The sequence below is a fragment of the Ambystoma mexicanum genome, chromosome 1p (genome assembly GCF_040938575.1).
Source record: "Ambystoma mexicanum isolate Mex_15411 chromosome 1p, UKY_AmexF1_1, whole genome shotgun sequence".
NCBI lineage: Eukaryota > Metazoa > Chordata > Amphibia > Caudata > Ambystomatidae > Ambystoma > Ambystoma mexicanum.
In genome coordinates, this window is record NC_090921.1 from 1,082,890,399 (window position 1) to 1,082,905,328 (window position 14,930).

Below are 14,930 nucleotides of genomic sequence, written 5' to 3' on the forward strand. Positions count from 1 at the left end.
GAGTCCGGCAATAGGGTTTCAGGCCTAGAGGCCCAGAGGGGCTCGAAGAACCCGAGTGGAACCAAGAGATACTTCGTGGAACATTCTCTTTATTAATTACAGGTAAACTACCATATAGATACTAAACGGCAGCATCTCTAGTTATCAAATTGATGACCGATTTAGTTATTAATAAGCTTGATGTGAATATACTACTATAGGGTACTAAGGTTATAAGGTTTTACACCATATGTTTTCAATTTTGATTGATTTTTTAGGAAGAACTTTGAACTAGAATAAGAATCCAGATAGGATGAAGATTAGAAAAATTGACACTGATAGGAATCATCCAGGTGATTATTAAAACAGGATTCATGACAGATTATATTAATGGAATTAAATATGAATGCAAACATGTTATAGGAAACATTAGTTTGAGTGACACTCATTATCTGTTGTAGATACAAAGAATTGAATTGACCGCTCCTGACGAAGGGAAATAATTTCCCAAAACGCATAAAGCAGAACACAAGTGATAGTTACATCACCAAGATTATTGGGGTTTACATATGTGAAACGTATTTGAACATTGTGGAATACCTACCTTCTTTTTGATAATGTCAATTACTGTAGCTAGTGGAAAGAGATTAGATTGAATTTCTAACTCCACTTTACTTAATTTGCTGAAAAAGAAAACAATGTCAGTATATTTGTTCCTTATTCATATTTAACGAATTGTGATCACAGAACAAGATGAAGTAAATCTCTTTTTTTACTGAAATTGGGTATTAAGAGTTTTATTCTTTTTTAAAAAATGAATAGAAATTGAACGTTAATTGGGCGTGCAGGGGATGGGAGAGTTCCACAAAGGTGTGTACCTCTGCTGTTCTTTCATTCTCGTAACGCATTTCAACAATGGGTGGGGAAATATCTCTGTTCTCCAATTGGCCCCTCTCAGGATTCCTCTGTCTCTGGGTCCTTGACCCTGATCAGCACACCTGGTTCGTTTCCACCAAGCACTGTGACAAAGAGGAGTTTGGATGCATCTCCAAACTGTAGTGGGTCGCTGACCGTGCTTGGCACACCTGGTTTCCTCCTACCAGGCACTGCGACGAAGAAGAGTGGCTTGGATGCTCCTCCATGCTGTGGTGGGGCCCTGGCCCTGGTTGACAGACCTGCTTTCCTTCTCTATCAGGTTTTTTAGTTTCATACACAGGCTTAGTTTACTCTCCTGCCAAGTGCTGTGCTCCTCTGTATTATTCTCAGTCCTCTTCATGGCTGCTTGATGTCACATGAAGATTTGGTTTACTACCCTGCCAAGTACTGTCTTCATATGCATCTCTCCCACAGCTTTCTACTTGGCGTGTCCTTTGCTTGTAAGGATCCCAGACCCTATTCCCCTTGTTACCATATGTTGGTAGAGTTTCATTTGCTATGCTTCTTGTGGTTTCCTGCACCCTCTGGGGCCCCCAACTGTAGGTCTAGCCACCCAAGTAACTGGCTGTAACCCTCCGGTCGGTCGCAGACTTCCCAGTGTCTTCCTCTGCTTTGCCGGCGCGTTGAGGCTCTCCTTGGCTTGCTGCAGCAGCTCTTTGGTTTGACACACTTTGGCATCTTCCTTCTCTCCAGACCGCATGTCCCTGCAGAGCTGCACTGCTGGAGCTTCCTGCAGCCAGTTTCCCGGGTTTTCTCAGCGGGTCTGGTGGAGACTGCCTCTTTTGCATCTCCATGCTTGGGTCTGCTCCTGCTGCCTTTTGTCTGCGAGCCTCTGTCCCTCTCGCAGTTCCTCTCCTGAGCATCTGACATCCAGGTAAGTCTGTCAGTTTTTATGTCCTTTCCAATCGGGGTCTGCGGATCCGCGCCTCTTCCTCGTCTGTCCTTTCTGGTTTTGGATCATGATTTTCATCCCTATTCTTCCTTGTCTGTCCATTCTACTGCTTGCATACTACAGAAGTATATGGGGTACGAGGGTAGGGGTGAAGAGAGTGGGGGTGAAGGTGAGGTGGTGGTGTTAAGTGAATATTGCGTTCTGCCACAATTTCCCTAAATTACTACAGCAGAGAGAAACTTTTCGGATAGAGAAATTGGATTTGATGCAACCAAGAGGGATGAACCTAGATTGGGATTTATACCGTTATTTGTAAAGCAACATCTTAAGTAGCAACAATGCAATATGCTAAATACCAGTGATACTAATAAGGGTACTGTGGATGTATTTTTGATGTAACATCGATCAGACTAATAGTAGATCTAACCATGAGATGCTACTTCTGGTCTCATTTTATTAACCGGGTCGACATCACCGTGTCTAATGTTTGTTCTCAATATGATGCAGATTATACAAAAATGATCCCGGAAATTATTTCCTTTTAACTTTCATGCTTGAAACTTGTGTTGTCTCAACTTTACTATGTGATCTCGTGCTCTGAATTCAAGTACTTAGTACATTACTCGTGACAATAAGTAATAGGACATCAGGTTTATAAACTACCATTTGTGGTTTAAATGTCTGACAAGATATTAATTTCCAACCTGCCCTGTAACGTTGAAGGGTTAAGAGTTTCACCTTTAGGGTAAACGGCAGACAGCCATTTCTCCGCTCAATATGGCGGCTATGGATAAGCACTAGCAGTTTCTAGTCTTTAAGTCGGATTCAGTCACTGTCGTTGCTTAGCAGCGATCACGAGTGAGAGAGAGAACGAAAGAGATGAGATACAGGAGCCCGCCAAGATACGGCTTTTCAGATACGATATTTGAAGTAAGTCTATAGCTAGTAAACTCATTAGCGGTCACCGTATTAGCTAAATATGACTCGAACTTAGCAGTAATTCACTTTATAGACTGAGACGTGTGTGTCTCTTGAATTGCAGCACGCTGCAAAGTAGTTGGTGTCCACGCCAACAGACGTGGAGCAATGTAGCTTTTTCCTTTCTGCCACCATTGGCAGTTAACAATCGCATTGAATATCGGGCAAGAGTAAGTGATTATCTGTTTCTGTTGACAAAATGTTGATAGTTTATAAAGAACAGTACGGGTCACACTATTAGTAACACGTTCGGTTCAATATTTCTCTTACAGATATATTACTTACCTGCAACTACTATTGGGTTCTGGCATAACTTACTTCATGACAGTACAAAACAAATATATATATGCCTTCTCATGGAATGATTTGGAGACGAAACGAACAAAAGAGGTACATTACTGAATTACCTCTATCCTAATCTTGGGGATTATTTTAATTAATAAACTAAAATCTATCTTCGGTTTGAGACTCACTAGAATGAATATGTAGTTACAGCCTCTGGAGATACCGCAATTTAGCTTAAGAAGATCTTGGCATATCACACTCATCCGAACACTACATCGTAACTTTGTTAATCGAAATCAATATCCACATTAGTGGGTGAGTTTAGTTGCAAAAATTGAATGTAAAGTCAGTACCTTTTTTTTTATTCTTTTTTTGGTCTAGTTTAGCGGGACACAGCGCTCATAAAGCGTCTTGTCCCGCCCTAGACCTACGTATCTGTTGTTTACGGATACCAATTTAAATTGTGAGAGCTGGATATTTTGAGTAACCTAGATTATGTTGCTCAATTTTTTCAGAAACGACATACTTTCTGATTAGTCGAGAGAGCCTTTCCTTATTTTGTAGTGATAATTCATGAATCATCATTAATGAGTTTACTATATAGTAATATTTACTTTTGTTACAATTGCAGAAATAATCTTGATATCTATACCTGAAGAAGGGCGTCTGGCCCGAAATGCGTCGTAGATGATAGGTGGACGATTTCCAATCGTCAACAAGATTAACAATCCCTATCAAGATATTAGGATTATTTCTTCCCCGTTTTTCCTTTGAGAACTGTGGATAAATTGTTTATAAAGAAAACTACAGAGATATAAAGTGAACAAAATCAAACATTTGTTTGTACACCTTTTCTTGTTGACAACCAATGTTATTGATGCTTCAGTTTACTAAGTTGTACAGAACCATTGTTGGTTCTTTTATGTAATGCTTTGTTGAATTTGTTTTGAAACTTTCAGCAGAATATTTTACATTTGTTTACATTTTGTGAATAGATTATTTTGAAAGCTCTCTGCGAATGTTTGCTTACTTTGTCAATTTATGTATTTAATCTACAACCTATGTGGTTGTTTATGCTGAGCCCTTGCTTGTATCCTGAGAATCTCGAGATACCTTTCTTGTTTCACATATTCTTCGGTCTGGTAGCACAGACCAAACAAGGATCACCTTTAGAATATAATTGAAATACTGTTACAATTCATCAAATCATAACTGTTTATATTTGGAAAGAGTAGAATAGTGTGCACTTCTACAAACACACTAATTCATGCAATAATAGATGAACATTTGGGAGTGCATCTTCTATGATAGTCCACTAATCCTAAGAAAGCCCTCAGATCCCTTTTGGTCTTGGGTATGGGAGTTTCTTTCACAGCTTCAACTTTCTCTAGTTGAGGTTGGACGATCCAGTTGCCTGCAAAGAACCCCAGGTATTTTACAGCCGACTGGGCTAGGTGGCATTTCTTTGGGTTTTGCGGTTAATCCAGCATGGCGTAAGGCCCTTGTGATTTGATAGATGGGTCATATGTTCCTCCCAAGTTTGGCTGTGTATGACTGTCGTCTAAGTAGGCCCCACAAAAACTTGCATGGGTTTAAAGTAACTAGTTAATTAGCCTTTGAAATGTGGTTGGTGCACCTTCAGGGTTCAGAGGGACCTTCCAATAGCCCTTGGTCAGATCAACCGTGGAAATGTAAATGGCAGTGTCCGGATTGACAATGAGGTTGCCAATCCTTGGCATTGGGTAGTTCACCGAGTTCAACTTTCGAAAGTCGATACAAAATCTCCATGATTGATCTGGTTTGGCTACCAGGACTGTTGGTGAAGACCATGGACTCTGAGACAGTTCTATAATTTAATCTGCCAACATCTTCTCCACCTCCTGCGCATTTGATTGCTGAAGCCTCCAGTTCTATTGTGACATACTTTCATTCTCTAAGATATCATTTTTGGCTGATAAACTGCATGGGATGCTCCATTCCATCATGGATTTGGGACAGAACCGCTCATAGACCCACCTTCAGGGACAAAACCGCTACTAGACCCACCTTCAAGGCATCCGTTTGGTGTATAAACTCGTTGTTGAAGTTACATATAGGACAGGTTCACTACACATGATAGAATTAAGGGAGTCAAAGAAGGCCTGATCTTCCTTTCCCTATTTGATCTTTTGTGGTTCTACGTTATTCTGGTTGTCGGTTAGGCATGTAATAATAAATGAACATTTGAGAATGAATCTTCTACATTAGCCCACTATTCTGGTATCTGGTAGGGCCTTACATTTTGTAACCTTCCCAAGTGGTGTGCGACTATGGTGATAAATCCCTGTGACTCTCATCGGATTCATCAATGAATACATCAGGAAATGTATTCAAAAGATCTTGGATATTCTTCCATTGAGGAAGGTCATTATGGATCAAATTAAGGCTCCCAATGTCTTCAGCTAATAGACTAGCCATCACCACTGAGGTTGACTCTACAGGATCGCTCCTCCACTTATTTAAGAAATTTATGTGGTAGATCTGTGATTTCAGGCATCTGTCGCGTTAAGAGACTCATTAATTACATGGCCTGGTCTGTTGTAAAATGTCATAAGGACCGTGCCAACAGGACAGCATTTTATGTTCTGATGTGGGAAGGAGGACGAGCACCTTTTGCCCAATGGAAAAAGAATGAGGGGTTGTCTTATATTGGTCCTTTTTATTTTCTTGGGCTTTGGCCAGATTGGAACTTTTATATCCCTAACCAGCACCATATGCTCCTTAATTCTCTGCACAATTTGGGATAGGGGTGAAATGGCTTCTTCCCTTAGCATGTCTAACACATCTCTGCGATGTCACCCATACAGAAGTTCAAAGGGTGAGAACCCCAGTGAGGTTAGAGGGACTTTGCTGATGGCAAATAGGGTACCATCATGTCCCAGTTTCTGCCATCTGCCTCGACTAGTTTCTTAAGGATCCTTTTAAGCATTTTGTTAAACCGTTCAACCAGCTCTGTCTTGGGGTGATATACAAACGTTCTGAAGGTTTTAATTTTAAGAATTTCCTTCACCTCAGCCATGATCTTGCTCATGAACGTCGTACTTTGATCAGTAACAATTTTTCTAGGGAAACGTACCCATGATAAAAATGGCATGAGATGTTTTAATGTCTGCTGCAAGGTGTTGCTTCACACGGGGAAGGCCTCTGGATAACGTGTGGCATAGGCTAATATGACAGGTATATCGATTATCCAAGCTTGAAAGGTTCCAAGGGTCCTACAATATCCATCCCTATTCTAGAAAAAAGGGAAGCCTATAATAGGTAGGGGTTGCTAGAGTGCTGGAGGTTTTTGTGGGTCAGTCTTTTGACACAATGGGCATGTCAAAACAAAATGTTTGAGGTCTTCAAAAATTCCATGCCAATAGAACTTATTGACTATTTGATTTTGGGTGTTAAAGGTCACACAGTGACCAGATGTGAGGTGGGCTTGGGCAATCTGTAGAACCACCCTGCAGTGACTTTTCGGGAATACTATTTGGGACTGGGGTACTCCCACATTGGCGTTGTCTCCTCTGTATAATACTCCTTGTTTGATAAAGAAGGGACCCTCTTTCTTCCTCCTCAGATATTACCTTGAGGAAGGCCTCTGCCAATATTGGATTGTTCCGCTGAGCGAAAGCTAGTCTGGGATCATTTCTAATTCTTCTTGTTCGGTCCTAGGGGTTGGGGCTTCTGAGTCTGGGACTGGAACTTGGTCAGCCTCGCCAAACCCCTTTGTTTCCATCTCAGTATGGTCTTGGTCTGAGACTTTTAAGATGTCAGGGAACACTGCCCTCTCCAACATTCCTTGGGCCTCCTTATCCATGATTTTGTTTCCCACTATTCTGCAAAAGAATTTTCACATCACCCCTATAATCTAGATCAACAATCCCAACTAAAACATCCAGTCCGTATTTCCAGGTTAACCCGGATTTGGATGTTAAGCAGATATATGTAACTAGAGGGGCAGTCAGTATTCGGCCAGTAGGTATTATGTTTCTTTCTCCCGGGATTGGCTGCTTCAAAGGGCAAACCCAATGGTTTCACAGATGGCTACTGTTGGTGTGGTGGCTTTTTCTGTACGTTTGGTGAACTTTAGGGTTTCCTGGTTTGTGTCATCCAGATCCCGCTCCTGACACCATATGTAAGGGTACAGAAGTAAGACCGACACAGATGGGTCATGTTAGCATAAACATTTATTAAAGTGAAAAATTTAAAAGAAAACCTGGTCTTGCCCAAACTCAAAAAGGGGCTTCCCTGCCTCAACCAAAATAACTAGTGTCACAGTCAGGATGTCAAAAGCAAAAGGCGCACAATGTCAGAATACTTGCTCTGTCCCTCACTCTCCAAGCTAAATTAAGTTAAAAGACGGTCTTCCTAGCCCAAAGGAGTGACTCCCTTCCCCTGGACAAAAAGACAGTTCTGGATTGTTCAGTTCCTCACATTTTGGGGCATTGTCTCCCTTCCACAGCCTTCCTCAGACTTCACATACAGTTGGTCAACTTCTGGGGGATGTCTCCCTTCCCCAACCTTCTTCATACTTGTAACACAGTTCAACAATGGGTGGGGAAATAACTCTGTTCCCCAATTGGCCCCTCTCAGGCTTCTTCTCTTTCTCTGGGTCCTCGACCTGATCGGCAGACCTGGTTCCTTTCCACCAGGCACTGCGACGAAGAAGAGGGCTTGGATGCTTCTCCAAGCTTTGGTGCGTCCCTGACCCTGTTTGTCAGACCTGCTTTCCTTCTCCATCAGATCTTTGTCCCAAACACAGACTTGGTTTACTTGCCTTCCAAGCTCTGTATTCCTCTGTATTACTATCACAGTTCTCTTTATGGCTTCTTGATTTCACATACAGACTTGGTTTACTTCCCTGCCAAGTACTGTCTTCATATGTATCTCTCCCACAGCTTTCTACTTGATATGACCCTATTCCCATGTTATGTTCTCATATGTTGGAAGAGTTCCATTCACTATGCTTCTCTGGGTTTCCTGCACCCTTTGGGAACTCCCAACCATAAGCTCTTAAGGTACTTGGGTGGCTGAGCTTATGGTTGGGAGTTAGCCCCTTTTTGAGTTTGGGCAAGACCAGGTTTTCTTTTCAATTTTTTACTTTAATAAATGTTTATGCCAACATGACCCCTCTGTGTCGGTCTTACTTCTGCACCCTTACATATGGTGTCAGGAGCTGGATCTGGATGACACAAACCAGGAAACCCTAAAGTTCACCAAACATACAGAAAAAGCCACCACACCAACAGTAGCCATCTGTGAATCTATTGGTACCTAGGGTATTGGCTGCAGCCCTGTGGTCGGTCGCTGGCTTCCCAGTGTCCTCTGCTCCGCCGGCTCTCTGGGGCTCTCCTTGACTTGCTGCAGCGATTGCAGCTTCAGACCCACTTCAGTGTTTTCCTTCCCTCCAGACCGCAGGTCCCTGCAGAACTGCACTGCTGGAGCTTCCTGCAGCCAGCCTCCCGGTTTGCTAAGCGGGTCTGGTGGAGACTGCCTCTTCAGCGTCTCTGCACCTGGGCCTGCTCCTACTTCCTCTGTCTGTGGGGCTTGCTGCCTCTCGCGGTTCCTCTCTGGAGAATCTGACATCCGGTTAAGTCTTTTGTCAGTTTTTATGTCCGTCCAGATATGTTCCTTTTGAGTGATCCCTGCGTATCTGTACCTCTTCCTCGTCTCAGTCTTTTCTACTTCTTGCATGCTACAGAGGTATATGGGATGGGAAGGTGGGAGTGAAAGAGAGGTGGGGGTGTTAAGTGAATACTGTGTTCTCCCACAATAGTCGTCGCTGGTCCCATAGGGGGTTTCCCCTCCCTGGAGATCCACCCGCTGAGTATCACCCCCTGGGGGACTATCGGCCTCATCTCCCTGGCTTCCTGGGAAAGGGCTTCCCTTATTGAAGCAGTGACGACCTCCTGGGATTCGTCACAGGTGGTGCAAGAGTTTCTGAGTGGAAAAATGTGCAGAAGCAAGGATAAGAGAGAGTGTGGAAAGAAGAAGAAGGAGAGGAGGTGGAATGAAAAAAGGAAGAGAAGAAGGGAAAGGGTGGAAACAGGAGATGGTGATAGATAAGAATGGAAGACGGAAGGTAAGGGGAGGGAGGAAGTGCAAATGGAAGACCCTTAGGATGCTCCTGACTTTTTTCAAGAGCCTAGCATAGGCCCAGTTAGGGAGGCAGTCCCAACAAAGAGGGCAATGTTGTTGGAACCCTGGGGTCCGACCATTAGGACATTCCTGGCCCTTGTAAGAAGTTCCAAGGTTACCAGGATAGGGATACCTGGTGGCAGAGTTCAGGAGAATCAACACATAACCTCTGGGACTTTGACTACAACCAAGAGAGCGAGACAAGAACGAAGTGCAGGACACTATAAATCCTAGCTACTGTAAGTGACTGAGTGACATTTTGCTGCCAAGGAGGTGGCAGTGAAAAAAGGTGGAGGAAGGAGGGTTTCGGCACCAAATAAGTCTAACTGTGAACCTTTGTATGGCCTCAAATCTTCTTTTGATCCCTCAGACTTGGCTGGACCCACCAGCATGTTCAAGAGGAAATGCATGGGAAATGGGGAAGTCAATTGAGGTACTAACAATAAATCCAACAATCCTATTACCTGTTTATCCGCAGATGATTGACTGTGAAAAATGGCCGGATTCCATTCAGTCATTCCCACTGGAACAGCAGAAGAAGCTGGCCTCAAACATTACCCACGTCCTCTCCATCTATGGCTTCATTACGGACTCCTACATTATTGTGAGTATACATCAGTCATTTTGTAGCACTGCCAGCGTATCTGGTATCTATAATGTTGAGGCATTTGAGATCTCTCTGTATACTCTTTTCTCCGAACAGGAGGATGAGGAGGAGGTTTCCACCTGAGCCGGAGAACTCTAATTGTATTATTCGATCAACCAGTCAGCACCTAATGTTTTATATTCGAAAGCTTCAGTACACATGTTCCATGCATAGTTCCATCCATTAATTGTTTTTTTTTCTTATTTATTCTTTCAAACGTGTGTCCAAATGTGTTTTGCGCTACTGTAAAGCTTGCTCAGAACTCAGCAAAAATATGTAGCGAGAGACGTGTCGAGGATTCATTGTGTAAGAACAATGATAATGTTATTGCATTGTAAAGGGAAGGAAACCTAGCTATATGTATTGTAATCATGCCTGTGACCGGGTGTCTGATAACTTAAGGAAAAACAATGCAACAGGATCTTATACAACAGGGGTCTGCAATCTGAGGCTCTCCAGATGTTTTGGAATCCGGATCCCATGATTTCACACCATTGACTATGCTGGCTAGGACTGATGGGAGAGCCAAAATGTACAGACCCCTGCCATACAACCGCAAAGGATCCTATTCAAGATACTCTGCTTTGCCCACAAAGTACTAGCGACTACAGGCCCCAGTTAACCCACCTCAAGCACCACTAAACCCATCCCTTAAAGAAACCTTGTATCTCCTCCCACTCAGTGAACACAGTTAGTTCAAGAGTAACTTCCATGAGGGGAAACCACTTGTTGCCTTTGGTCCTAAGCATTGAAATAAACTATCCGTGGATATAAGTTCAGAACAGGTTTTCAAGCAATTCAAAAGAATACTCAAATCATGTCTACTCATTAAGGACCCTTCTCTGGACTGGTTCTTTACTTCAGAACAGGTCTGAGGCCCATGGTAATAATGCAACATTCTCTCTCTAACCCTCTGGAGTTCTTTCTCCGCCTCAGGATCCAGAGATTAATCAGTAACCTGACCGATTAGACCGCTTGCCTGCAGAATAGATCAGATGATTGCCATCCCTTATTTGTCATTGTTTGTATGAAAACCTGGTGTGTTAGACGCACTTGTCCCTCTCTCCTGCTTCCTCAGCCCTTACCCTCTACCTCGTTTGCTGATTGTGTATTGTGATGGAGACTGGCAAGGACCACGCAAAGAATGGTGAACTCTGCAAGTCAGTTTAGTCCTCTTTACAAGGACCCCACAAGTCTGCTGCTGCCCTCCAACTGCTGACCCACAGTGAACCCTCTCCTACACTCATGAGTCCCATAGTGGCAGAAACTCCACCACTACTTGGCTTAGATACCCACCACCCTCTTTTTCACTCAAGCAGAAACAGATACGCAAGTATGAAAAGAGAAGGACTAGGGAAGACGTGGATGAAGGGCTGGAGAAGGAGAACACTTATCACTATTAAATCCCTCTACTAGCACATTTAGTTTCGGGGTGGTAATTAGAAGTGAACTTCCATCTTATCCCTTTCTTCTTAACATATTCTGCTATTTCCAGCCTCCTAAACTATGGCCCAGTGTCACTCAATAATTCAAGAGGGTACACGTCTCTTCTGAAAATGAATTCCAGGAATTGTATAGTATTGTTACATGTGGCCATCTAACTACTTTCACCACTGGCCTCTTTGAAAAGGAATAAACCATCACTATTATGAGTTGGCCACTGTGACAAACATCGGGTGTTCGTCCCTTCTCCCCAAGGGGGAGCCTCCCCCTTTGTGTCTAAGGAGGTGAGTCTGCTCCGCAAGACCCCCCTAGGGGTTGAGGCAAGTGGGACCGCACTTGGAGAGATTCCCCCTTAGGGGACAAGGACTCCTGTTCCTGTGAGGTACTCCCTAGACCACATACCATAGCTGCATACACGGGACTGCCTGCTATGAAAAATAATGTGACATCTTTATATTTGGCTGAAGACAATGCTGAAACAAACCAATATGAAAAAGGAAAAGATGATGTCTCTTTAAGGAGGGACGTATATTTAACTGGGACGAGTGGAAGAAGGAGAGCGCCAGAGTATTGTACGCAGGGGATGCCCCCTGACATCTAGCCTTGGAGAGTCAGAAACAAGCTGCAGATCCTGAGACTTTCGAGGAAGCGAAGAACACCAGTGCGGGACGCCGGAGGCCCGGTGCTTACAACCGAGAAATCTTTGTGAAGTGGGAGAGAGGAACCATGTAGTGGCATGACCACAACTGTATCGTGGTGGGCAGGACGCCCGGGCAACGACACTGAGCGAGACCATCCCTGCTGCAAGTGCGAGCAGCTCCCTATCGCCAGTGCACGTATACGGCTCTAAGCAGAGGGGAAGCAGAGAACGGGACGCCAGTGAGTGTGAGGAACGAGAAGCTGAGAAACAAGCAGCAAGATATTGAAGAGGAATACCTGAGCCAGTTCTGTGCCCTGTAAGGGCCCCTGCATATACAGAGGTACCGGGGAGAACGCTAAGTGGGGGAGGCCGCCGGTGTACCATTATATGCATGGAGAAACTCTTCCCAGTCATGAGGATGAGATACTAAATGTAAGACTGTCAAAAGAGAATTTTATAAACCCGCCAATGCAAGTAAATAATAACCTGGTTGGGGAAACAGAAGAAGACTGGTATTATATGAGGAGAGAAACTTGTCCCAGTACTAAGGACGATCTATTACCAATCGGACAAGCTACTTGGAGATGTGAAAAACCCATAAAACATGGATCTAATAATCCTGTGTGGAAAACAGAAAGAGACTAATACCATGGGAAATTACCCTGTAATCTCCCAGTACAGAGATTACTTATCACTGATGTCTCCTTTGTTTGTCCAGCCAATCTGAACCCACTTCCTGATTTGGAACCACACCTGGTCTGCCATAATTTCATTGTCATTCCTCTGTAGTCATTGGGGTAGCCAACCCTTGGGCGAGGGCAGCAACCACGCTTGAGACAATTTCCTCCTCTTCCTCCTTTCCTGGGTTCCCTACTTCCAGGGGTAAACGTGAGAGAAAGTCTGTGACATTAATGTGAACCTCTGGCACATATTCTACTAAGAAGTCGTTTTCCTGTAGTCTGAAACTCAGCCTAGTTATTCTGTGTCTCTTTCGACATGCCCCTTACTGTGAGCAATTTGAGTTGGGGGCTGGGGGTAGTTGTGATCTGTTCATATGTGGAAGGGCTTACCCCAGATGTACCACCTAATTTACTACACTCACCATGTGATTAGTTTACTCCACTCACCTTGCCCCTGGACTCGCAGACCTCTGCAATCGCTCTCTTACAACTGGGTCTTTCCCCTCTTCCATTAAGCACTCTCTTGTGTGCCCACTCCTGAAAAATCCTTTTGCCAACCCCCTATGTCCGGCTAACTACTGCCCCATCTCGCTCATTTTGGAGAAGTTGGTCTTCCCCCATCTGACCCAGCATACTGAGCTTGTTGGTTGCCTGCATGACCATCAATCCGGATTCCGATCATCCAGAGGCACGGAAACTGCTCTCCTGAACACCCGTGAAGAATTGCTCTCATCTCTTGACTCCAACTCACCTGCTGTTCTCATTCTACTCAATCTCTCCTCTGCTTTTTGACATTGTTAACAACTACATCCTCATAAAACTACTCCAGGATACCCTTGATATCTCGGAGTGGGCACTAGACTGGCTGACCTCCCTCACTGACCATACCGGTTGCCAGACATTTTGTCGAAAAAAATTGGTCGACCAGACAAATGGTCGAACCAATTTGGTCGAAAACCAAATGGTCGAAAAAATGTTTTTTTTTTATTTTAACCCTTTTTTTTTTTTTTTTTTTTTGGGGGTCCCCCCCCCAACCCCCTTTTTTTCTCTAAAAACCCCTTTTTTAACTACACGAAAACCCGAAAAATAAATATATAAATAAAAAAAAAATTCGACCATTTGGTTTTCGACCAAATTGCGTCGACCAAATTGCAGTCGACCAGTTTTTTTTCGACGAGTTGACTGGACACCACCATACCTCCCATGTTATCCTGGGCTCTTTCTCCTCACCCACCTCTATCTCTACCGGTGGCATTCCTCAGGGCTATAACCTCTCACCCTGGTTCTTTAACATCTAGCTCGCTCCTCTTGCTCACCCTACACTTTTTCAACACACTTCCAGTGTTATGCATACGACACCCAACTCTTTTCAGACTACCCTCTGCATTTCTTCTGACCTCCTCGGTCATTCCTCGTTACCTTTCTGCTATCCAGTCTTGGTTTACCTCCAATGCCTCTGTCTCAATGCCGGCAAGACTGAGATGCTTCCTATTGTGATTCCTGTTCCCTCTTTTTCCCCTTCACTCTGGCCACACTCGATGGGCTCTCACGCCCCCCCTCTCCTTCCTCTGAGACCAGAAAATTGGGAGTTCTTTGACTCTTCTCTTTCATTCCTCACATCAGGAAGGCCCATTTCCAACTCTACCTCCTCAGGGGCATCCTCTCTTTCCTCACTTTCCCCCAGGGGCTCAATGTCTCCAGGACTCTGATACTCTCCAGGCTGGACTACTGCAACAGCCTTTTCCTTAATCTACCTTCTTCCTCGATCAGCCCCTCCAGCTAATCCAGAATAGGGCTGCGAGACTGACTTATCCTTGGCCTTAAGCCAATGGACCATATCTCTCCAGCCCTAAAATCTCTACACTGTCTGCCGGTTGCTGCAAGGATCAAATTTCAATCCCTCTGCATCATCCATATGGCTGTCTGGGGCCGGGGAACACACTATCTGCAACTTGCTCTCACCAAATACTCCCCTTCCACATCCCTCAGATCTGCTGACTCCAACTCTCTGCTAGTCAAGCATTTCTCTAAGCAGAGAGCACGCGGCCGATCCCTTTCCTCAGCTGGCACCCTCCTCTGGAACAGCCTCCCTCTTTCTCTCTGTCTTGAGCCGGATCAACTCCATGTTCCGCAAACACCTCAAGACTCTCCTCCTCCTGCCCTCTCTCCCTCCAATGCTAAACCCCACAGTAGCTGTGATTGATGGCCTGGCTTCTGCCGGATTGGCCGCAGCACCCGCCCTCCCCCAGCACTTGCCCTCGGGCACCACCTAGTCTGTGCTGCCCC

The 14,930-nt window shown here is 44.4% G+C and overlaps 1 protein-coding gene across 9 annotated transcripts in view; it reads left to right on the forward strand.

Moving 5' to 3' along the window:
- Window positions 1-14,930, forward strand: part of METTL25B (methyltransferase like 25B) — a 278,862-nt gene that overhangs the window by 50,534 nt on the left and 213,398 nt on the right. For 7 of the 9 annotated variants that reach the window (XM_069604622.1, XM_069604619.1, XM_069604639.1 and 4 more), the window contains one exon: window positions 9,714-9,839. In XM_069604622.1, coding sequence (XP_069460723.1) covers window positions 9,714-9,839 — 126 coding nt within the window. Of the gene's footprint in view, window positions 1-1,608; window positions 1,790-9,713; window positions 9,840-14,930 lie in introns of all 9 variants that reach the window. The other 2 variants (XM_069604626.1, XM_069604641.1) reach the window with 1 other exon arrangement.